At 44.6% G+C, this 25820-nt stretch overlaps 1 protein-coding gene across 1 annotated transcript in view; it reads right to left on the bottom strand.

Annotated features, from left to right (window-relative positions):
• SNX6 (sorting nexin 6) overlaps positions 1-25820 on the bottom strand; it is a gene marked incomplete in the record, with an annotated part of 1213439 nt that overhangs the window by 124703 nt on the left and 1062916 nt on the right. The window contains 1 exon segment of the mRNA XM_044074093.1: positions 10149-10308. Coding sequence (XP_043930028.1) covers positions 10149-10308 — 160 coding nt within the window.

The raw sequence follows: 25820 nt of genomic DNA, 5'->3' as shown, positions 1-25820 counted from the left end.
CATACCAGCCTCGGTCAGACTTCTGGAGGAACGAGAAGAAATTACCGATTAGGACCTAGAGTGCCAGTGGGACTCAAAATACAGGGAAGGTACGAGTACTCTAGAGGGTACCAGATCAATGGAGGGAGCATATCTGGTCCTAGGCAAAGGCTTTGGATCCAAAGAGCTAGGATCTGAGTAAGCAGTTTTCAACTCCCACACCGGCTGAGCTGGAGCAGTCTTCAGATCAGACTTTTGTGCTTTTTCCATGGTGGTTCTGTGGTAGGATCCAAAGAGAGCAGATGATCCTGAGGGCCCTGAAGGCTGCCAAAGGCTCATTAAGCTTAGGTTTTGGGGACTGAGCCCCAGAAATAGCCTCTGAAAGGAAGTAGGCAACATTTCTTTCATAATTAACTTATTTATTTTGTCTGCAACTGCTGGTGGGTTGAAGGCCTTGCATATTGAGCAAACCTGTAAGTGGTCTGGGTCCAAACAGTAGACTCACAAAGTGTGCGGATTGGAGACAGGCAACTTATGCCCACATTTCTGGCACATTTTAAAGCTAGATGGACCCTTCTTAGACATTTTTAATAGTAGAAAGTTATTTTTCTTTTATCAACAAGGAAAAAAGGCAAAAAAGGACAAAGACAAATACCAGCAATGGTAACCAAATTTAAACTAAAAGCGTGTAAAGAGGGAAAAGGGAAAAAAAACTTGCTCAACTATAAAAATGTGTAAAAGGGAGGTATTACTGATAGGAAGAAGAAATGTAAGACTTTACAGGAAATATAGAAAATAATTAACCTAACTTCCCACTACACTCAAAACACTCGAGAACTCAAAGCAGCCAAGTCCAAACACAAAAGTGACAACTTGCAATAACTCCAAATAACTCCTCATCTTAGGGGAACCTCCACTTGTTCCCACAAACATACTTCATCCCAGAAACAGACTCAGAAAAAAAACTCTTAAAGGAGATGGGGCATTAACTGTTTTCCCCAGAATCAGTCCTGGCCTTGGATTCCAAAGGAAAGGAAATGCATTCAAAAGAGTCGTGACATTGGAAAGGACAATCTTTAGGATTATCTGTATCACGATAATGCTTATATAAGGATTTTTGAACTCAAGGACCAGATGCCTGCAATAAACTCCTGGCTGAGGCAAACATTTCAACTTCATGTACTAGAAGTGCATCCTTAGATGAAGGTCTAACTTTTTGTTTCTTTTCCCTTAGTAAAGTAGCCTTGGAAGACAACAGACTGGGGGGAAGCTCTTTATCCCAGGCAAGAGGCCTCTTTCCATGGCTACCCAATAAAGAATCTCCTGGTGTACCTACAAGACACAAACAGGAAGGATTGTTCTCCCACGCACTTATCGGATACTGGAATATGCATTTTCTGAACAGTAACAATGAAACTCGAACTACAAGCATTACTGACTAACTGTAATCCTCGGTGACTTATCACAGAATGAAGAAATTAATGAAGATCTGGCAGCTGGAGCACAGGAACAGGGCTCCAAGCTTTTAATGAGCTGGCTTCTACAGTCAAAGATACAGGGTTTACTCTTTTTAGCTCCATCTGCCTACTGTGCAACTTTGAGCAAATTACTTGGATAGTCCTAATGGTAATGGATTGCCTGCCAAATTTTCTTAACAGTAGTTATGAAACTCATTTCTGGTGTTAATTCTTACTGGCTTTCCTGTGAACCAGTAACTTGGATCTAGAGGTGCGCACATGCATACCTGAAATTCTGCCACCAGCAGAAATGCCAAAATTCTCAGTGACTTGCCCACAAACCAGTAAAGCGGACCTGGGAGTACACCCACCCCTGCCATTAACAGAAAAAAGTGTTATGCACTTAACCATAACTTGGAATCTGTGCTATCCAGTGTCATTATTCATTATGGATGTGACCTCAGATCCGAGACAGCAATTGAAGGACAGATCCTGAGCTCAAGCTCCTTCCCATGATCCCTTGCTGAGCTACAACCTCAGATCGAGTTTGCTGGATAAGGAAACAGCAGTCAGGACTGCCTATAATACTAAACAGCTCTAAAAAGGAAGACGTCCTCCATACCTACCAGATCTCCAGAAGGCAGGGGGAAGGTGGATGGGAATTTGATGGACACTGGATAACACAGATTCCAAGTTATGGTAAGTACATAACCATCTGATGTTTCCATGTCATTATTCATCACGGATGGATCAGTGTCCCCAGCTACTATGAACACAGGAAGGCCTTGGGGAAGGATATGCCGGAGCAGAGTGGAACCAAAGGAAGCCCTGTTCCTACATATCAAGTCCAACTTACAATGCATAACAAAGGTGTGAGGATTAGACAAAGTAGCAGCAGCGCATATCTCATCCAATGAAATTTTAGCCAAAAAGGCGGAAGTAGCAGCCACTGAGAGTAGAGTGAGTTTTAACTAGTTTCGAAAGATTAATGTGCCTGCTGTCATAAATGAAGGAAATACAGCTGGTGATCTAATGGGAAACTGATACCTTGGTAACTGCCAAACCTTTTCTGGCCTGAGAAAAAGCTACAAAGAGCTGATCTGACTTTCTAAATTCTTCGGTCCTCTTAAAATAAAAACCTAATTGTCTATGGACATCCAAACAATGAAATATTTATTCCCCTTTGTTAGAATAAAGAAGAAAATAGGGAGCTGAAAAGATAGGTTAAGGTTGGCCTCCAATGCCATTTTGGGAATATAGGACTAGTTCTGAGAGATACCCTATCCTTATAAAAACCATAAAGGCAGACTTGACATTAAAAGCCTGCAGCTCAGAAACTCTCTTGGCCGAAGTAATGGCCACCAATAAGGCAGTCTTCCAGGTTAGGAATTTGAGATCATACAATGCAGTGGGCTCAAAAGGCTCTTGTGTCAGAGTGCAACACCAAAGTGAGATCCCATGGTGGGGATCTTTGATAGGAGGTCCAAGGAGAAGTACCCCTTTGAGAAAGGCTTTAGAGAAGAGAAGGTGGGACTCTTGTTCAAATGAAAGTTTGACATGCCGCCAACTGAAGTTAAATTGTGGAGAAACTAGCCCCTTCCTGGAAAAAGGAAGTTAAACAGCAGAATGTCAGGAACAGGAGCTGAAAAAGGGTCAAGGTTTTGCCATCTGGCCCAAATGGAGAACCTTTTCTACTTGCTAGAATATACTTTCTTAGTACAGAGTTTCTGAGAGGCCAAGATAATATTCTTCACTGGAGAAGAAAGCCTAGATTGGGAGAGGATCACTGGAAATGGAGGAACTATGCGGTTAACTTGAATGGACTAAAGAGTGGGTACAGGAAGCCCCCAATGGTAAGAAATGAGATCCGGAATGGGATGCAACACCCAGGGAGGATGCTTCAGATGAAACCAAAGCAGGGAGAACCATGGCTGACAAGAACAAAAGGGGGCAATGAGGATGAGAAGGGTCTTCAGGCGATGGGCTTTCTGCAGAACTCTGGGGATGAGGGGAGTTGAAGTGTAAGCATACAGGAGTCCCGACAGCCAATCGTGAACCAGAGCATCCCTGGGAGACTCCCCCTCTGGGGGGATCAGGGCAAAGTAATTGCTTCATTTGTGGTTGACCAGGGAGGTGAACAGGTCGCAGCAAGGAAGACGCTAACAGTCGAATATCCGATGTGCCACTGATGGGTATAGGGATCAATCGCGAGGACTCAGGACAGACCTGCTGAATTTGTCGGCTAGCACATTGGAACTGCCGGGTAAGTGCGTTGCAAGAAGAAAGCGCCTGGATGACATCGCTATTCCCACACTCTCATGGCCTCTATGCACAGGAGATAAGACCATGTTCCCCCCTGCTTGTTGATGTATCAGACCACCACCATGTTGTCCGTTTGAACTGCTATAGTCCCAAAAGGGAGACTCTCTTGAAAGGCTTGCAACATGAGAAGGACTGCTGTCATCTCCATAACGTTTATGTGCAATTTGGTCTGTACAGGGGACCACTTGCCTAGAACAGTCCTTCCCCAAAAATGCCCACCCTGCTCCCACCCCAGCAGGGAGGCATCCATGGTCACAGTAGCCTTGGGCTGAGGAAGACAAAAGGGCCTGCTTATAAATAAATCTTGAGTCTGAAACCACCAAGCAAGATGTTTTTTGCACACCCGAGAAATCGTGATGGCCATGGACAAGGGGTGAAGCTGAGCCAACCACTGAACCACCAGGGTCCACTTCAGGACCTGCACGTGATATCTGGCAAGAGGCACTAGCTGGATGGCAGCTGCCACTGAGCCTAGCACCTGCAAAACTAAGTGAGCCATGGGATGATCCGTGAGCTAGCAACTGAAGGATCTGGTCCCGTATGATTTGAACTCTGTGGGGAGGGAGTGCTGCAGTCTCTGACAATGTCTCCAGAAGAACTCCGATAAATTCCAGGTTCTGATAGGATGAAAGATTTGACTTGGTGAAGTTGACTGTGATCCCCAGATCGTGGAAGAAATGAAGAGTGTAATTGGAGGCCACAGACAGTTGATGCCTTGTGGGGGCCGTGAGGAGCCAATCGTCCAGGTACAGAAAGACCTGGAATCCTTGCAGCTGAAGAAGAGCTACTATCACTGCCATGCATTTGGTAAATGCCTGGGAGGGGGCTGTGGCGAGTCCAAAGGACAGTGCTCTGAACTGGGAGTGACTGGACCCTAACCGAAAGGGCAGGTATCTCCTGGAGCATCTGTCGATTTTGATACGATAGTAGATATCTCAAGGATGTGTACTGAGCACATCCAATCGTCCTTGCGCAGAAGAGGCAGAATGGACTGTACAGTGACCACCCGGAACTTGGACTTCTTGAATGACAGGTTTAGCTTGCTGAGGTCCAAAATGGGATGCAGGTTCCCGGTCTTTTATGGCACCAAGAAGAAGCCAGAGTAAATTCCGGATCCTTGTCCTGTTTGGGACCTCTTGGACAGCTCTTTTTTGAAGAAGGTCTTGGACCTTGAGATGGACCAACTCCCTTTGGCAGGGTGAACATCTGTGAGAGATTTTGGAATTGGAGGGGGCTGGAAGAAGGGTATGAAATAACCACTAGAAATTATCTTTAACAGTTATTGATCTGAGGTGATACTTGTCCAGGCTAGTGGGTGAAGTGAGAGTCGTCCCCAGACTGCCTCCAGGGTAGGACAGCCGGGCACAGCACCTCAGGAGTGCTGAGTGGGCATCTCCGAGAAAGGGTCCAGATAACATTGGTTCTGCGGACCTCCTCTGCCTCTAGTGCAGCATTTTCCATTAAATCCTCTACCCTGGCCGGTAGAAGGGGATTCCTGTGGAGCATCCTGGAAGGAGGACTGAGCCCTGCAGAAACAAAGTTTCTTACTATCCCTTCTGATTCTTGTAAAAAGATAATTGGGGAGAAGAAAACTTGATCCTGACCATGGACAGAGTCTTCCCCTCCTGCTCGCTGCTGGTCAATGACTCTGATGGAAGGAGCTAAACAAGGGTGACCCGTCGAAAGGGGCATTAGTAAAAGACACCTCAAAAGGTTCTACAAACTGGCAACTGCAAAGCCATGAGTGCCATCCAATGGGAATGTCTGTGCCCACTTGCTCAAGAGGTGGCCTCTGCTGCACTGGAGATCAACATCATAAAAGTGTTAGCCAGGGAAGTTAGAGTAAAAAGCTTCAGGGAGATATGCTGGAAACTCTCCAGAGGTGGTAACCCTGAAAGGAAGTGGAGAGTTCCAAGACCAAATCCCTTTGCAGCCGGGTAAAATGTGCCATGTAATTGGTTGCTCTCAGTCCAAAGGTCGCCGAGGTGAAATATGCTTTCTGAAATGGTCAATCGCCCAAGACTGCCTGTTTGGGGGATGGACCGTTGAGCTCTGCTCAGCGATCTCCTTCTTAGTAGCTGCGGCCACCACGATGGTATCAACACAGATGCCCTTACTCCAGAAACTTTTGTCTTTTGGGGGACTAAGAAATTTGTCCGCCTTTTTGAGAACTGGTTCCACCATGTCAGGTTCCTTCCACACCCTGCTGGCAATAAGTTCTACAAGCTCATTAGCAGGTAGGGGACACCCAGGTAGAAGATGTGCCCGTCCCAAAGCCCTTCCGGAACACAGATTTCTCTGAAGATGGGGGGGGGGAGCAACAGCTCTTTGCTTTAGGATCTCGAGATGTCCCCGAAGGACACTTCCTCAGACGGAAGCCTGGGGACCCATCTCCCTCCTCGAAATCTGTGTCCTCAGTGAGGGATTCTCTAGGGGAGTCCAAGTGCCTCCTCTTGCATTTCCTCTTCTGAGGGGGCTCCTCCACAGGGGGTTCTGGGAAGGACTCAGAAGTGATAGGGACCCCAAGCAGGGTAATGCCTGTCTGAAGGTGCTCGAAGGAGGGCTGATCCAGGAAGGATGATGTACGCTCGCTGCCCTAAGTCGAGAAGGGCTGGGGAGGACCTAGAGATGGAGAGGTAACTGCCCAACCGGAGAAGGTCCTCTCTAAAGCTTTGAAGGCCGAAAGGCTGGACAAAGCCCCCCTCTCCTCCCCCATGGCTGCAGTCATACAGGAAGGAAGGAGAAACTCCCACCTAATGCCGACGTCCTCAGACAATATTGTTACTGAGCTGTTCAGCGTGGAGGCTCACAAGGGGAGGGAATGGTCTGAAAACTACAGGCCTGACCCCACTCCCTGGGAACCCACGTAGACCTCACCGGAACAGAGCCAGCCAGGGACCCCGACGATGTCGGCAAGGGTGGGATGCTTGACACAGTCTCTCAAAGGGAAAGCTCTGATCCTAGAAATCCAAACCGGGGGGGGGGGGGGGGGGGCAGACAAGGAGAGTGAAGTCCTGCAGATGGAGAAGATCCCCTGGGCAACTGAGCTGGGGAAGGTAAACCCACTTGATCTGGGCTTTGAGGAAACGCCTCATCATCCTATTCATATCAGTAGAGAGCAGACTTCTGGAAGACCTGGAGGACACCGAAGAACATCCTGACCTGGCCGGAGACCCTGACACTGTCCTGCAGTCTCGGGAGGGAGAACGACTCCTATGTGTCAGACCCGAACTTCGGGATCTCAATGGAGAACTGTCTATGATGACCAGATATGACGAGACCTTCGGATCTGATTGCTTTGTCGACACCAAAGAAGGATCTAACAAACAGGTCGGAACCAAAGCCGTGTGCACAGTTGGATCCGAGGGCCTCCGAGGATGCAAGTTCTCAGATCCAATGGACTGACCTGAGGTTCTCGGAGCATAAGAGCCCGGATCCAAAACAAGAGAGGCTGGGCTCGGATCCAGAGATCTGCGACCAGAGAGCCTTGTTTTTTTTTTTCTGCAGGGGAATCCCTCGAGAAAGAGGTCTTCCGAAGAGGGTTTAGAGTAGGAACCAGAGGCTAAAGGTCCCCCCTTTAGCAAGTCTTTTGAGCAGGAGTTTATTCCTATAATCCATGAGGGCCCCGGGGTTGAATGCGGCACAAATATCGCATTTAACCTCCAGGTGACTCTCTCCTAAACAATAAACACAATCCTCATGCGAGTCAAAATGGGGCATCTTTTGACTGCACGAAGAGCATCTCTTAAAGCCAGAGGGCTTATCACACGTTATACACACACACCCGCACACAAACAAACTGGGGAAAGAGACAGCTAAGGAAAGGGACCTGTGAAAAAGGCGGGAACTGACAAATTTAGAAAAACTACAGGAGGGGAGGAAAACCTGACTAACTACCCAGAAGAGAGATAGGGGAAATATAATGCTACAACTACAAAGAAGAGTGAAAAAAAATCCCCAAAAAGAAAAGCTAAGTCACTTATCTGAAATCTTTTGCTTGAGCTGCTGGAATCACATCTTCAGCGTTTCTGCAGCAAATGAGATCTGGGGTTGTAGGTCCGCAAGGGATCATGGGAAGGGGAGGAGCTTGAGCACTGCATCTGTCCTTCAGTTGCTGGCTCGGATTCGAGGTCGGATCTAGGACCCACCCGTGATGAATAATGGCACTGATAGCATCGGATCACCAAAATTAGCAACAGCAAATCTCTGCTGTCCCCACCAACAAGCCTGCAAACCCATATAATAGCAACAAATCCCAACAGCAAACACTGAATTGCTTGCATCCAAATTGCATTGCTGTCCGAACAATACAATGGCATGTGGCAAATTGCTCCTTCATATAACAGCAAATCCACAGCAAAATGAAAATCTGTGCTGCTTGCATTAACAGGTTTGTAAATCCATATAGCATTGAATCCCTTTTGCAAAATGTGTTGCTGCAGTTAAACCAAATCGTAACACTATCCCACCAACACAATGGCAAGCGGCAAACTGTCCCTCCATGAAACAGCAAGTCCATGGCAAACTGCAATAAACGCTCTTTCCAAAAAAAAAAAAAAAAAAAAAAAAAAATGCTTTAACTGTGAAACTCTGCAAAGCTCCAGGAAGCCTCACTCTCACTGGCTGCTAAACAGCCAATGAGAGAGAATACAGCAGCCAAATGGTAACTGTACAGCCATTTCCTTTTTGGTACAATTTATAGTGGTAACTAACTGCAGCCAAGAGACTGAGCAGTTTACTTTTATGTCCCTTCCTCCCACATACATTTACTGGGCTCCAGTCAGTACTGGGCCCTACACAGCTGCACAGGTCACCTTGTTCTTGAACCGACCCTAGAGTAAGGTTTAAATGAAGGCAGGAATTGAGCAATTTATGTACTGCTGGAGAAAATAATAAGTTAAAAAGAAAGAAAACATACATGTAATACATAATGCATAAATATAAAATTATCATGGTTTATTTTCTTTTCTATTAATGTGTGTGTCTAAGTCTCAAGTGCTAATTTAACAAAGGTGTTAAAACCTTTTGCCTTCCATGTTCCAATGTAAGATCTCTGGATGGACCTTTTGTTGGTCCTTGCACTGGACCTTCCACCTGGGCCATGTAACAGGCCTTCAGCTGGTCATACACTTATGTTATTTTTTGGCATCAAACTCAAAGTTTCCAAATGCAGCATGGTAGGAGATCAAACATGAAGCTTCATGTAGGGTAAAGGGGGCACTACCCCATAAGCACATTGTCTCAAGACTTTTAAAAAAGCCACATCAGAAAGTAGTACCAAACTTATTCCATAGGGGCCTTTGTAGCAAGATGAACAGAAAACGTACAATGCTGTCCTATCCAAGGCTTTGCAGATCTTTTCCAGGCATTCTCTCCAGTCAGGGCAACAGCTAATAAGCCCATTCACTCCCTAGCAGGAGAACATAACCCACCCCATTTGTTTCCCTAAAGAGGAAAGAGCTGGACAGTAGGGAAAAGGTCAGTCTGTTGGACACAGGGAGCTCCAAGACCCTTCCTCAGGAGTTATTACCAACCCATTGATAAATGGCTCCTATTACCACCCCCACTAATAAATGGCACTCCACTAATGCTGCTGACTATGAAACATATGGGTGTTTCTACCAGCATGCATAATTAGGTCCATGAGCAGTACACGCTCTGGGGACCAACTCCACAGGTAAAACAAACAGTGCTCCCTTTAGGTGTCACTCAAGTGGCAATCCAGAACCACCTCTCTCCCATGAGATAAATGAGACAAAAGCAGCCACTCACTCCCATACTCCCCAGCCAGCTCCTACAGGCACTCTGGCTACAAGATGGACACCAGGCTCTTGAGCTGTAGGCAGGGATTTATCCCTCGGCACCACAGAGCTGGTTCTGCACTAAACATTTTTGACAAATCCTTTCAGCAACATCACTGGCTAAATATAAACTCTTGCAAATGATCAAGCTTTTTACACTGCAATGTCTGGGCGTACAGAGTACAAAAAGACTGCATCAAGAACCCCTCAATAAATGCTTTCATAACATATGCTGACTTCCACATAGCCATGATAGTAGTGGAGAGTACCATATATGCAACCCCACAAAACAAGCTAACACTTTCATACATTGACTAAAATAATGCACTCTCAAAAGTAGGGCTGTTGTGTTGAAAATGGAGACAGATGAAAAAGGCTGGGAGGGAGGGGTGGGCACAGAAACTCAAGTGCATGCAGAGAGTAGTCTCTTTTACATCAGAGCCAACAATTCAAACACTGTTTGCATATGGTTTTCATAACCTCTAGCTTCAAAGTTAATGAAGGATACCACCTGGAACACCTAGCTCATTGAACAAATCACAACACTACCAAAACACACACAATCAGGTTCAAACTTGTGCTGCAATACCTTGCTTTGCAGACTCTGAAATTCTTTCAAACTTCTGACAACACATCTGCTGCCCCGTCTCAGCCTGTAGCACATCTTTATTTTTTGCCCTTGCTTTATCCAGGCCCTTATTTGCATTTTCATAATCTACTAGCGACCTTGCTCGCCTGTACAAAAGGTCCTGCAAAAAAGAACAAAAAGAAAATTAAACACAACTGTCAAAAAATGTTTACCTTTATTTATGGAAATGTACATTTTGAGATTTACTAGACTATAATGTTATGGATAGTTTAAGAAAATAACTAGAAAGTAATGTTACTTATGGATGGCTTAAGAGCACCACAAACTATATATAGACATGTACATCTGATTTTGGGTAGTTATTTATTTTTTTACTAAATACATCAAAACAAATCAAAGTTTTTAACCAATGAAATGAAATAGCTTCTCTGTATAGATCCAAATATACACAGTTTCAAACATTCAAAACTACATAAATAACATTTAGATTACAGGAGATTACTAGGCTATCGACCGAAAGGTCATTTTAAGCCTAGCCGTTTCAACCCAATGTAATAACATAGAGGTACAAGTCAATACCCAAGATTGCATTTAGTGATGGACTAGCCATGTCCAGGAAGGTTGTGGGTGCTATCCCCTGTAAGAATTTATGGTGCCCCATCCACTCACCCAGATTCCCCTTGAGCAGTGTCATAGAGGCGCTCTGTTTCAAATGAATTGGTAGCCTGTTCCAAAGACGTGGCAGTCACTGTCCCTTCAGCATGTCCTACTTAAGTCCCTGGAACAGGCAGCCCTAGACCCATCTGATTTATGGATATGCAGTGTTCATTACTTTTGGGTTGCTCTGTAGGCCAGGCACAAGTCTCCCCTAAGAAGTCTACACGGAACGGAGTATAGTGACAGGGATTTTAGTTAGTCTGTGCAAGGCACATGCTAGAAGCCCTTGATCTTCTTTGTTAGAAACCTCCGAGGTCTCTCCAATTGCTGTAGATGCTTAGTATGGTACACACCAAATGGGGCATTATACTCCATTATGTTCCAGATAAGTGCAGAGTATAGGGAGGGGTTATAACTTCTGCTCTCGAGGCGATGCCTTTACTAATCAAGTGAGCTATGTGAAAAGCTTTCCTTACTGCAGACACGTGGCGGTCGAAATTAAGGTTGCAGTCAACCCGTGATCCCAAGTTCCATACCACTTCATGGGTACTTAGGGTATTGTTACTGATTTGATAATGTGAAGGGACAATGTTTGTGCTGAAGGGAATAATGATGCATTTCTCTGCATTCAGTTTGAGACTGTGACTAATACACCAGTCGTTGGTCTGTGTGATGTAGGAATAGTGAATCATGAAGTACAATGGATTAGCAAGGAGGAAGTAAGGATAGCTATGAGGAGAATGAAGAATGGAAAGGCTGTTGGCCCAGATGACATACCTGTGGAAGCATGGAGGTGTTTAGGTGAAATAGCAGTGGAGTTTTTAACCAGATATCTTGGAAAGTGAGAGGATGCCTGAGGAATGGAGAAAAAGTGTTTTGGTACCGATTTTTAGGAATAAGGGTGATGTACAGAGCTGTAGTAACTACAGAGGGATTAAATTGATCAATCACAGCATGACGTTGTGGGAAAGAGTAGTGGAAGCAAGGTTAAGAAGGGACGTGATGATTAGTGATCAGCAGTATGGTTTCATGCCGGGAAAGAGCACTACAGATGCGATCTTTGCTCTGAGAGTGTTGATGGGGAAGTACAGAGAATGTCAGAAGGAGATGCATTGTGTGTTTGTAGACTTAGAGAAAGCATATGACAGGGTGCCTAGAGAGGAGTTGTGGTACTGTATGAGGAAGTCAGGAGTGTCAGAAAAGTATGTAAGAGTGGTACAGGATATGTACGAGGGTAGTGTGACAGCAGTGAGGTCCGCGGTGGGAGTGACGGATGCGTTTAAGGTGGAGGTGGGGTTACATCAAGGATCATCTCTGAGCCCTTTCTTATTTGCAATGGTGATGGACAGGTTGACAGACGAGATCAGACAGGAGCCCCCGTGGACTACGATGTTTGCAGATGACATTGTGATCTGTAGTGAGAGTAGGGAACAGGTGGAGGAGACCCTGGAGAGATGGAGATATGCTCTAGAGAGAAGAGGAATGAAGGTCAGCAGGACTAAGACAGAATATATGTGTGTGAATGAGAGGGTGGACAGAGGAATAGTGAGGATGCAAGGAGTAGAGGTGGCGAAGGTGGATGAGTTTAAATACTTGGGATCAATAGTTCAGAGTAACGGGGAGTGTGGAAGAGACATGAAGAAGAGAGTGCAGGCAGGATGGAGTGGGTGGAGAGGAGTGTCAGGAGTGATTTGTGACAGAAGAGTACCTGTAAGAGTGAAAGGGAAGGTCTACAAGAGGGTAGTGAGACCAGCTATGTTATACGGGTTGGAGACGATGGCATTAACAAAAAGGCAGGAGTTTGAGCTGGATGTGGCAGAATTAAAGACGTTAAGATTTGCACTGGGTGTGACGAGGGTGGACAGGATTAGTAATAAGTATATTAGAGGGTCAGCCCAGGTTGGAAGGTTTGGAGACAAAACCAGAGAGGCACGATTACATTGGTTTGGACATGTGCTGAGGAGGGATGCTGAGTATATAGGGAAAAAGATGCTAAGGATGAAGCTACCAGGTAACAGGAAAAGAGGAAGGCCTAAGATAAGGTTTATGGATGTGGTGAGAGAGGACATGCAGGTGGTTGGTGTGACAGAGCAAGATGCAGAGGACAGGAAGAAATGGAAACAGGTGATCTGCTGTGGCGACCCCTAACGGGAACAGCTGAAAGATGATGATGATTTGGGGATTCAATGATTGCACCTAGTTCGTAGTCGTCTACAAACTTGGTCAGCCACAACCCTTTAATTTTGACATGAACTGTTGAGAAGTATATACCAAATAGTAGGGGGCACAGCAATGACCTCTGTGACACCCCAATGGTAACAGGTCTGGTGGTTGATGTGGAGTCATCCACTTTGATAGTGTGTGTCCTGTTTCTGAGACAGCTGGCAGCTCATCTTACAACGAAGGGGTTTACATTCAGTTTGCTAACTTTATCAGTAATGTCTGAAATGTGGGATTGTCAAAAGCCTTTGCCAAGTTGAGGTATGCTGTGTGCACAGATCTGCCCTCACCAATGGCCTTGGTCACATTTTCAAATACATCCACCAGACTTAGGCAAGATCTGCCCTTCACAAAGCCGAATTTGGTAGGTTCCAGGGTTTGGAGGTCACTTGTGTCTTTATTTATGACGTCCGTAATGATACGTTCCATAGCCTTACAGAAGAGGCTGGTCAGGCTTATGAGTCTGTTGCTAGGCTACCTTTGTGTTGGGGAATAACTGTAGCTATTCTCTATTCTGCAGGAACAAACCCTGTGGTTAGGTTATGACCGAAAAGGGTACTTAGTGGTGATGGTAGTTCATATTTTAGCCTATTAAGAAGACAGCCTGGGATGTCACCTGGTCCCATAGAGGCCATGTTCTTTGCTGTGAACAGGGCTTTGAGAACCTGCTCTATATGTAAAGTGGGGGGTGAGGGGAGTTTGGGGGAGGGTTTGTTGCAAGTTAGGAGGGAATAAGGGAGTGAAAGTTTCACTAAACCTATCCGCTAGCAGGGTCGCTCTCTGTGGGGTCAGTGTGTATGATACTGTTGGCCACCAGTTCTGCAGATGCTTGGGCCCTACCCTTTAGGTCAGTGGTCTCCAACCTTTTTTGCACCAAGGACTGGTTTCATGTAAGACAATTTTCCGGGGACCAGCCATCGTGCACATGCATAATAAAACATAAGGTGCATAACATTTATTTATTTAACATTTGTTTACTGGGGAGGTCCAACTGGACTAGAAGTGTATTTTCAGCAGAGACCTAGGGAAAAAGCACCAAAGTACAATAAAAATACAATTGGTAATAATTACCAAAAAAGTATACATTCTGCTTAACAGCATAACATTGATCTAGTTAGTACATAACATCAAAAGTACAGCAAGTGAGAATAAGTACAATTACAACATGAAGCATAACAGTCTGCGTAACAGCATAACACTGATCTTGTTAGTATCTGGCAATAATAATAAAATCTTCAAAGTATATATGGGGTAGTTATATAACAACAATAAAACCTTCAAAATATATATGGGGTAGTACTAATGGAGTCCATGGATATAACTGTAAACAAAGTGCAAAGTCATGAAAAATACAATTTTGTCGCTCAACTTTTAAGCCAATAAATGTTTGTTGATTTTTGTTGGCTTCATTTTCAGTCTCTGCTGCGATGCAACAGTTTTTTTCATACTGTAGTTGCTGTTTTACCTGTCCAGGTTCCTGGTTTGTGTACAGTTCTGTCACTCCTAATATAGTTGAAATAAACACAATTTGCCATAATTCAGAATCAGTGGGAGCCCTGAGCTTGTTTTCCTGCAACAAAACAGTCCCATCTAGGGATGATGGGAGACCATGACACCCACAGTGTGTTCCTTATGTCCACTCTACTCTGCAATTTTGTTTTGGTTGCTGTCATTGCAGAAAACCCTGCTTCACAAAGATAGGATGTTGGAAATGGAAGCAGGGTTTTCAGTGCTTTTGTGGAAATATCAGGATATTCCACCTTGATTTTAATCCAAAATGTTGGCAGAGTTGAAGTTCTCAAACATACTTTTAAGCCCACCGTCATTTGCAATTTCAAGCAGCTGATCTTCTTCCAGCACTGACAAGGTCGATTCCCCTGGCTTGTTCACAAATGGGTCACGGATCCATTCTTTCCCAGTATGTGGGTCTTTTGTGGTTGGGAAGTAATGCTCAAACTCTTTTAAAAGTAAAGATAGGTGATCATGCACCAGTTGGGAGAATGAAGGTCCAGGGTCAGTCTCTTCCAAAATCCCTGCTAATGTTTGAAACATGTCAAATATCCCTATATTCACTCACCGTCCCCACAGTTCCAGTTTGGCTTTGAATGCAGACGCTATCTGCCAACTTAAAGACAGCTGTCCTCCCATGAAGTGACAGATTGAGTTTGTTGAGCAAGCTGAATATGTCACACAAGTAAGCAAGTTTTGTGATCCATTCTGTGTTACTGAAATGTGCTGACAATGGTGACTGTTTTTCTAAAAGAAATCTCTGGAGTGGCTCTTGTAACTCAAACACTCTGGCCAGCGATCTACCTTTAGAAAGCCATCTAAAGTACAGTTTTGTACCTACCATAAATGTAGATGTTAGAGTGCTAATACAGCTGCAGTAATCACAGATGAGTTCTCTGCCGTCAGGCGGGTCCTCGGTCGGCCGAATTCCAAAGTCTAGGTCCGGCGTCGGTTGTTGTCGCTTTCTTTCCTGACGTCAGTGCGACAGGGGTATACAAGACACAGCCGACGCCATTTTCTTCAGTCTTTCTTGCCCCAGATGTCAGGTGCCCCCAGAAGGAAGGCAATACATAAATTATATATATAATCATGCAATGCAATATAATCAAAAATCAGTAGTTGCAAGCAAATACACCATAGAAGGATAACCCAATCAGGTTGTATGAGGAGGTGTTAGCCACTAGGCCTTTACCAAGAGGGGAAGGAGGGAGGGATACCTGTACTGCAGCTGTATTAGCACTCGAACATCTACATTTATGGTAGGTACAAAACTGTACTATGTTCATCGTGCATACAGCTGCAGTAATCACAGATGGGTAGAATCCCAAAGCTACGCACAGGGTGGTAGGCACTAGGTGGAACTGGGAGGAGCCAGAATGCCATGCAACACAGCAGTGGCAAAGCCTGCTCTAGTTTTGGAGTATAAAGGCAGGTGGTAGTGCTTTGTGAAGGTATGCACAGAACTCCAAGTGGCTGCCTCCAAAATATCTTTGGTAGGGACTCCTCTGAGGAAGGCTGTAGAGGTAGCTGTGGCCCTTGTGGAGTGGGATCTGATGCCTGTAGGAACAGATTTGCCGTGAAAGGAGTAACAAAACCGTATGCAGTGGCCTATCCATTTTGAAATGGTCTGTTTGGAAATTGGCTTCCCTTGAGCTCCTACAGCATAGGACACAAAAAGTTGTTCTGATTTTCTGAAAGGCTTTGTTCTGTCCAAATAGTAACGTAGCTGTCTATGGATGTCTAAGGAATGTAGCAGCCTTTCCCCTTTGTTTTGAGGATTGGGATAAAAGGTAGGTAAGTGTATGGCCTGATTTAAAGCTAACCTGGATACTACCTTAGGCATAAATGACGGGTTGGTTCGTAGGGAAACCCTGTCCTGATGGAAGATGAGAAAGGGCTGCACAGCCATGAGGGCTTGTAGTTCCGAAACCCTACGAGCTGAGGTAATGGCCAGAAGGAAAGCTGTTTTCCAGGACAAATACTGCAAATCTGTTGAGGCAGCTGGTTCAAAGGGAGGCAATGTTAATTTTTCTAGAATGTAATTAAGATCCCAGGCTGGTATTGGTTGTTTCCTTGGAGGTCTTATATTCTTAGCCCCTCTGAGGAACTGTCTTAAGAGTGGGTGAGAGAATAAGGGTGGAACAGTGTTGTATTCTGCAGAAATGGCTGAGGCATGAATTTTGATGGAGGAAAATGAAAGTCCACTGTTCAACAGCTCAGCTAGATACTGTAATATCCGAGGCAAATTCAGTTTTCTAGGATCTTGGCCTTTTTTCTCATTCCAAGAGCAAAACCGTTTCCATTTTGCGGAGTAAGCCTTTCTAGTAGATGGCCTTCTGGCCTCCAAAATGACATCCTGCACCTCTTTGGAGAGTAGGGTCTGTTGTGGTGTTAAGGAATTTTCCATGCAGCCAGATTGAGTGTTTTCAGCTGACTGTGAAGAGTTTTGTAGCTGTGCTGAGTCAGTAGAAGAGGCATTAGAGGTAGGGTCCAGGGAGGAGTATGTGTTAGGCTCCTCAGGAGTGGGTACCAGTGTTGTCTTGGCCAGTCTGGAGCAATCAGTATCATCTTCGGTCTGTCTGCTCTTGCTTTCAAGAGCACCTTGGGCAGAAGAGGCAAAGGTGGGAAAGCGTAAACTGTCCATGCTGCCCAACTGAAAGAAAGGGCGTCCACTCTCCAGGCCTTTGGATGAAAGGTCCTTGAACAGAACTTTTTCAATTGATGATTCCTGTGGGAGGCGAAGAGATCTATGTCTGGCCTTCCCCACGCTTGGATTATCTTTGTAAACACTTGAGGATGCAACTTCCATTCGTGTGAGTCTGTCATATTTCTGCTTAGATTGTCTGCCAGCGTGCTTTCCAATCCTGGCAAGTACTGTGCTTGAAGTTCGATTTGCCATTCCAGAGCCAAATTCCAAAGTGACATGGCTAGCCTGCACAGGGGGTATGAATGTGTTCCTCCTTGTTTGTTTATGTACCACATTACTGTGGTGTTGTCTGTTCTTATCAATAACTGCCCTGGATGCAGGAGGTCCTTGAAAGCTGTAATTGCATTTATCACTGCTAGCATTTCTTTTTGATTGATGTGAAGGTGCTTTTCCTTTTGGGACCATTTGCCCTGAATGCACCTGTCTGTCATGTGCGCCCCCCAGGCATAGTCTGAGGCGTCTGTTGTGATGACTTGATTTGCTTGAGGCTTGCAGAATGGAAGACCTGTGTTTGTTTGGCATGCTTGGGCCCACCATAGAAATTCCTTTTGCAAACATGGGATTATTGGTATTATTGTTTCCAAACTGTGGCTGTGTTGAGACCATAGGTTTTTTAGATACCATTGAAGTTTCCTCATATGCAACTTTGCACATGGGATTAAAAGAATGCAAGATGCCATGAAGCCCAGAGCCTGCAGGATTTTCCTTGCAGTGAGCCTGGTACAATTTGCTAGTATTTTGAAGTACTGAGTTAGTTGCCCCTGTTTTTCTGGCGTAAGATAGGCCATCTGGGTGTTTGTGTCCAAGTTGGCACCCAGGAAAGTTATTTTCTGAGATGGTGTTAGCCTGGATTTCTCTTTGTTGACTGTGTATCCCAGAGAATTCAATAACCGTGTTACATAAGCCAGATGTTCCAGAAGTATGTGTTTGCTGTCTGCTTGGATCAGGCAGTCGTCCAAATAAGGGTAGATTTGTATCCCTTGAAGTCTGCAGTAGGCAATTACTGATGCCAGGCATTTCGTGAATACTCTGGGCACAGTAGATAAGCCAAAGGGCAATGCAGAGAATTGATAGTGGACTGAACCTGCAAGAAATCCGAGGTATCTTCTGCAGCTTTGTCTGATTGGGACATGCAGGTATGCCTCCTTGAGGTCCAATGTTACCAGCCAAAGCTCCTTGCCCAGCATGGGAAGAAGCTGCGGTAATGTGAGCATCTTGAATTTTGGTACGAGTAGAAATGTGTTTAGGATGGATAAGTCCAAAATGGGTCTCCAGTCGGTTCCTTTCCTTGGTACCAGAAATAGTCTGGAATAAAAACCTTGACCTTGTTCGTGAGTAGGTACCTCTTGAATAGCTTTCATGTCCATGAGCTTTGAAATTTGCATTTGAGCCTCTGCCCTTTGATTGTGTGGCAGGTTCGGCATGCCTCTCATTTTTGGAAGAGTGTGAAAATGAAATCTGTAGCCTCTGTTTATAATGTCCAGGAACCATTTGTCTGTTGTGATAATATGCCAATTTCTTGTAAATAATGCCAGCTTTCCTCCCAAGGGTGCTGCCAGCTGAGACTTGCTTGGCATGAAAAGGGGGAAGTCATTGGGTTTGTTTCCTGTATTGTTGTGCACTGTCTTCGCCACCTCTTGGTGCTCGAGTTTGCCATTGTCTGCCTCTATATGATCCTTGAGATTTGTCCTCTGCCCCTTGTGCGCCTGTATCTACCTCTTTGGGGCTTGTCCGTGGCTGGAAAGGACCAGTTTTTTGAAGGCCAATTTCTGCTAAAACGTGGTGGTTGAACCTGTAGAAAAGCTTTGACAGTTTGCATAGATTTAGCTTTTTCTTCCATTTTCCGTAGTATCTCCTCAGCATTAGTACCAAATAGTACATCCTTTTGTAAAGGTGCATCTAGTAGTTTAGCTTTAACATGATCAGGCAAGGTTTGTTCCCTAAGCCAGGCATGTCTACGAATGACTGATCCTGTAACAGCAGCTCTACTTGAGGCCTCTAGGGCATCATAGCCACATTGTAAGGTGTGTTTACCCACTTGTTCTGCACTATGCATCATATCCTGCAACTCCTTCAAATCTGGTTGTTCAGGTTGACATTTTATTTCTTAATTGTGATAATAGAAACTGCTGATATTTAAGCATATGGAACTGACAATTTAAGGCCCTCATGGCTAGGGTGGCCGAGGTATATACCTTTTTCCCCCACCTTTCTAAGGATCTAGACTCTCTTTCGGAAGGTAGTGGATTCTTAGCAGTAGAGGCCTTCATTCCCTTGGGGCCCTGAGAAATGGTTTCAGGGTCAGCATTATGGCTTTTGTAAAGAAATTGGTGAGAGTTAGGAACTCTGTAGTACCTATCAGGCTTGACTGGGGCAGGAGGCAGGGAATCCGGATTAAGGCAAGCCTCCGAGTAAACATCATCAATTATGTCCAAGACAGGAGGTATCGCCAGAGGCCTGTGCTGAGGTAACAAAAGAAATTCCCTAAGTCTTTTCTTGGAATCAGAAAATCTTGGCCTTCCCAGTGGAAGTGTTCCCTCAAGGTGTGCAAGGTTTCCCCAAAAGAAAAATCCTCTGGGGGAGATACAGAAGGAATGGACTGCTCTGCATCAGAATCTTCAAAAGGGGAGTACGAGTGTTCCTCTTCATCAGAATGTTCTGAAAAAATGGAGCCCTGGTCAGAAGAGGGAGAATCTTCCTCCACTCTGGGTCTCTTGTCTGGAGGGGGTTGGGAACCCCTGATAAGAGTAATTAAATCCTCAGCCATTTTTAGCATCTGCTTTTTAGGCATGGGGCCTGGAGATGGGCCCTGTGCAACAGGCCTCTTGGGATGCATGGCTGATTTGGACTTAGTAAATGCCTTTATGGAAAAGGAAGATGAGGGTCTAAAGACACCATGGGTGGAAGTGGACCTGTCCACATTAGGAGGCTCAACACTCACAGTGGCTTCGGTGGTTGTAGTCTGGGTATGGGCCGAGGCACCAGCGGTCTCGGTTACAGAAGACACCGCCAAAGAAGTGTCGTCGGTAGTCAGGGGCTGCGTAGGCGCCTCGCTGAGAACCGGACCACGTGTAGCCGGTTTTGGCGTGGTGTCGGTGGAGACCGCGGAGCTCGCGTGTCGGTCTTTGTCCTTGCGTTTTTTGGACAAAACGGTAGTCAGAGTCTCTCACATTTTATAATCAAAGGTTTTACCAAAAAAGTGCTGGGTGAACTCCGCCCGACGCTTAATAGTGCGTTTATTGAAAGTAGCGCAAAAGCGACAGCCCGAGACGTCGTGGTCTGGGCCTAAACAAGGTATGCAGAGGGAATGGAAATCCTTATGCGGTATTTACTTCCCACAAGAAATACAATTGTTAACTTTGTCTGACATCGGTCTGAGGCAAGAAAAGTTTCCCCAACGGGGTACTTAGCTTTAAAGAAGACTTCGGTTTCCAAATTTTCGTAATTTCAGGAGCTGGCCGACCGGCACTTGCGAACTGCTTCTGCTTCGGGCACCGCGCGGCAAAAAAGACTAAAGAAAATGGCGTTGGCTGTGTCTTATATACCCCTGTTGCACTGACGTCAGGAAAGAAAGCGACAACAACCGACGCCGGACCTAGACTTTGGAATTCGGCCGACCGAGGACCCGCCTGATGGCAGAGAACCCATCTGTGATTACTGCAGCTGTATGCACGATGAACATCTTCTGTGTATAAGAGAAGACGTTTGTGCTCTGTGTCCATCTCCTCACAAAGCTGCTCGAACAGCCGTGAGTTACGGGCATGTACTTTGATGTGGTTAATAACTTTAATGACATCATTCAAAATGCAGTTAAGTTCAGGTGACATTTTTTGGTTTACCAACATTTCTCTGTGAATGACAGTGCGTAGACTCACATTCAGGTGCGACTCCCTTGACTCGAGCAGTGAAACCAGAAAGCCGTCCAGTCATGGCAGCAGCTCCATCCGTGCATACTCCGACACAAAAGGATCAGTTCAGTGTACCTGACATGTAATCATTCAAAGACTTGAATAGTTCTGCAGCTGTGTTGTTGGTTGGCAACGATAATGCATATAACATATCCTCATGTACATCCTCCTGAAATATATATCGCACAAAAACAAATAGTATTGCCTTGTTGTCAACATCAGTAGACTCCGCCTGGACTGCATACCATGGTGACTCATTAATCCTGTCTAACAATTGTGTCTCAATGTCCTCTGCTATTTCATCAATTCGTCTGGTGATGGTGCTAGCCCAAAGAGGAATCTGTGCTACCTATTTAACTGCAGCCTCTCCAAAAAGTTCATGACAAATGTCCTTAGCAGCAGAAAAGAGCAAGTCTTCACCACTAGTAAAAAGGCTTCTGAGCCTTAGCAATACGGTCAGCCACCAAGTATGATGCTCTCAGTGCAGACAGATTTGTTGATGTGGTGGCCTTCAGTAATTGCTTCTGTCCTTCGTGGTCATGTTTTTTTCTTTCAAAAACTCCAAAGGCTTGTCTTTTAATGCAGGGTGCTTTGTCTCCATGTGGCGAAGTTCATAGGTTCACAGGAAGACAGCTTATAAACCTTATATTATATTAATATAAAATTTATATAAACTAAGTCTTTCTGTTTTTAGTGTTTTTTATCTGATGAAGTTTTCTGTGAAAAACAAAAGAGCTTATCTGAAACCTATGGAATACAATAACTTAACGGCAGTTACTCCTGGAGTAGCTGCCATTTGCTGTTTTACTCATTTTACTTGTGGGGGAGGTTGAGTGGTATGGTGGAGGTAGGTAAATCTATACTGACTTAAGCTTTAACAGCAGTATTTAAAATGTCCTATATTTGTCCAGATTAATTGTGCCAGAGATTGAGTGGTATGGTTGAGGTAGGTAAAGCTAATGGTAACCTTTAAGTTTTAACTGCAGTATTTAAATTAAAATATGCCCCTATTATTTGGTTTGGTCCAGATTTATTATGTTGGAGGTTGAGTGGTATGGCTGAGGTTCATAAATCTGTATTTTTTTTTTTTTAAGTTTTAAGAGCAGTATTTACAGTCTGTTATCTATATTAGTTTTGTCCAGATTAATTGTGCCAGAATTTGAGTGGCATCTGACGTACCTCTCAACTGTACAGATTTTTGCAGAATGTCCAGATTTTTGCCTCATATTTTTTATCTGTCCCTCATAAAATTTGTGATTTTCTGACAAATGACTGGGATGATTTGATGATTGAAGTCACTAAATAATGATATACAATTGTGTTTCAGACTTCATATCCTTCAGGAAAATGCATGCTAAGACAAATCCCATTACTCTAGCAACTTTCTAAATTTTCTCAGATATTTGTAAGAGCAATATTTAAAATCTTCCCCTATTTTTGGGCCTTTGTTCCCCCATTCTGTTAGGCTTTGTCCAGATGTTTTGAGCTGTGTTTTTACTATGAAGGTAAGCATGCTGCTGCCAGGGGTCACACACACACAAACACACACCCAGCCACGTCTTCATTCATTAACACATTCATTCACACATCACTCTCACTTCCGATCTCACACACACATATAGCCACTTCTTCATTCCTTCACACATTGCTCTCACTCTCCCGATCTCTCTCACACACACACTTTTTTGCTTTCATGCACGCATTCACAAACATGCAGACACGCACACTCATACAGGCATTCACTTACCTGATGGCCTGGTTCCAAGTGCTCCACGGCCCGGTGGTTGGGGATCACTGCTTTAGGTTACATATATAGCTGAAAAATGTCTTATGGTTATCACTGGCAGTACTTCTTAGGTTTCTCAAAGGAGCTCTTGGATGATGTGACAAGTTGTCTTATTTGCTTGCCTGTTAAGGCTGAGGAGGATGCTTTTCCATTGTTGGGTCCTTGTATTTATTTTCAAGGACAGCAACTTTTTGTGTTTGTTCTAGAGTTTGTTGATGCTGGAAGTCCACCATGGCAGTTTGATTTTACTTGGGCTCTGGCTTTGATTCTATCTGGTACAGGCAAGTTTATACACTTATGCAAGTGATTGTACAGGGCTTTAGTGTAAGCTTCAGAGTAGTTACCACTTTTTGGGGGTGGGGCTTGGAATGCATTTATACCTTCACCTAGGAGGGTATAGTTTGCCTTGGTGAAGTTTTTTACTCTTTCACCCTTTGTGAGTTCTAGTGTTAGTATCAGTTCGAAGGTGACTGATTTGTGATCAGTTTTAACTAATGAGGGTCCAAACAGTTGCAGCAATGCACCTGTTTGACACATTGGTGAGGACCAGATCTAGAATGCTTGCTCCTCTTGTCAGGGTATGGACAAACTTGCTCCAGGGCATTTGAATTCACAAAGTCAACGAACTTCTGTGCTAGCGAGTTTGGGCTAGAATAGGTTTCCCAGTTGATGGGGGGGTAACTAAAATACCCCATAACCAGTGTGTTCGGTAAAATTTGTATTGTCTTGTTTGGTTAAGTAGGCTTCGTGGGTATCGTGACCCAGGGAGGGGGGATCGATAACTGTCTAGGACTTGAATGGGGGTCTTACCCACTGTAACCTGGACATGGAGTACACCATGGAGTTGTCCAGTCTAATTACGCATGAGGTGAATTTATCTCTAATATAGACTGAAACACTGCCTCGTTTTATTTTTACACTTTCCTTTTGCGGTCTAAAAGTGTGGAAGACATTGTAGCCTTGCAGGGCAGGGATACTATGAGGCCTTAAACAAGGTTGACTGCACAGACATCTACATCTTCTAGTGACAGAAGTGCTTCCAGGGAGTGCATTTTTTGGTTGAAGCTCCTAGCATTTAGCAGCATGATTCTCATTTTGTCCCGATTAATTTCACGTTGGTAATTTTTTCAAGACCTTACCTAAAAATGGCACTATGGGGGAGGCAAGAGCCTCTGCCAGCAGCCGAAAGCCTATGGATACTAGGTGCAACTAGAGCAAGACAAGGCATTATTAATGTACACTATAACTCCTGAAGTGGCTGAAAGAACAATGCAAAAACAAGTGGTGCCACTGACCAACATAATATCAGTCTGGTAGTAAGCTATGCATGTTCTACTGTTGAGTATCTGATCGATCCAAGATTTATGATCTTTTCTCCACCACTCTCCCCCCCTCCCTGGTCCACGACTGCCAAACCTAGCATCTTCCAGTCAGACTGAACCCCATTCATTCTCCTGTACGAGAAGCATGAAGGCAACATCCATCTAAATGGACCTTCACGCAGGAAGCCATGAAGATAGTTTGTGCCTCTAATGTGCCCTTCCTTTTACAAGAAAACTGTGGGGGTCACCTTGCCCTAGCAACAAGGGAAGTCTGGCTTATCCCCCAAACAGGGACTATACAGAGACCATTTTAAGTCCCCCTTTGTGTATGAGGCTACACATCTTTCTCCCCATCCAGCAGGCCTTATTGTGCTTGGCCCAGGCTTTGGAGGCGTTTCTATGGCGCCAACTCCACTTCTTGGCAGATGGCATAAGCACCAGCATCAGTGCTTGGGGCCTTTCATGCCCTTCTATATGTACATGCATGCTTCCACAGACATGCAGACAATGGTTACCATCACTGGCTTTTGAGACCAAGCTCATGCTCCATCCATCTTTGGCTGCTGTTTTTAATACAAGCCTACAGCTGGATGGGAGCAGACTAGTCAGCTGGGACACAATCAGGGCTTCAGCCCTTTGTACCACAGAACAGGACATAGACTGATGCAAAGATATTGTGGTTCAGCCATGGGAGTACAGTCACCATCGCCACACACCGTTAGATATGGGTAATTTCTGCATTACCTAAAAGAGGACTAACTATACTGATATTATAGGGCAGTAAAAACATACAGTCATGGTCTTAATACATCAGATGATCTGTATGAACCCTCCTCAGTGGGTCTACAAAAATGGTTTATCTTCCTTTCTTCTGGATCAGTTAGGATATGTTTCACTTAAAACTCCCAAGCTGTGGGCTACAGCCAACCCCCTGCTGCCATACTCTATGGCATCACGCATAACACACTAGAATAGCGTGACTACTGCTAAGCTTATCAGTTTACTCCAACCAAACAATTATCATAACTTGCAAATCACAAAGATTTGGCACCAACACTGCACGAGGACATACAAATCTATGTTCAATATATATGGAAGCCTAAAAGCAGCTGCTTGAGGGAGAAGTTCTCCAGGCATAAAAGATGGTGGGAAGAATGATCATCTCACTGATCAACAAATGCTATAAGACTGTACTTGTTATAAAAGTACAAACAGTATAAAAAACACAACCTGGAAGATGGCCAAGAGGCAAAGTTTCAAAGGATAAAATTTTTAAAAAGCAAAGGAATCCCAACACCTGGAGTCACCAAAGTCCAAGTAATATGCTCAGTGAAAAGTGCAATCCAATGACTAATTGTCTGAGGCATATATGGTTACAATGAAGATATTCTTGAAGTAGTCAATGCTCTCCCCACAGGGGCTTTAGACAAGAATTTTTACCACGGGGTACCTTGTTGCCTGATGACAGGACAATTCAGTTAGCAATTCTCTGGGACATGATTTATTTAGGAACTAAAAAGCCTTTGCTCCTTTAGATCACGCTCCTGTTTCAACCACAACTTT

Source organism: Protopterus annectens, chromosome 6.part0 (assembly GCF_019279795.1).
Source record: "Protopterus annectens isolate FY-2018-M chromosome 6.part0, PAN1.0, whole genome shotgun sequence".
NCBI lineage: Eukaryota > Metazoa > Chordata > Ceratodontiformes > Protopteridae > Protopterus > Protopterus annectens.
The sequence above is the reverse complement of the archived record's forward strand: the minus strand, read 5'-3'. Positions and strand labels throughout refer to the sequence as shown.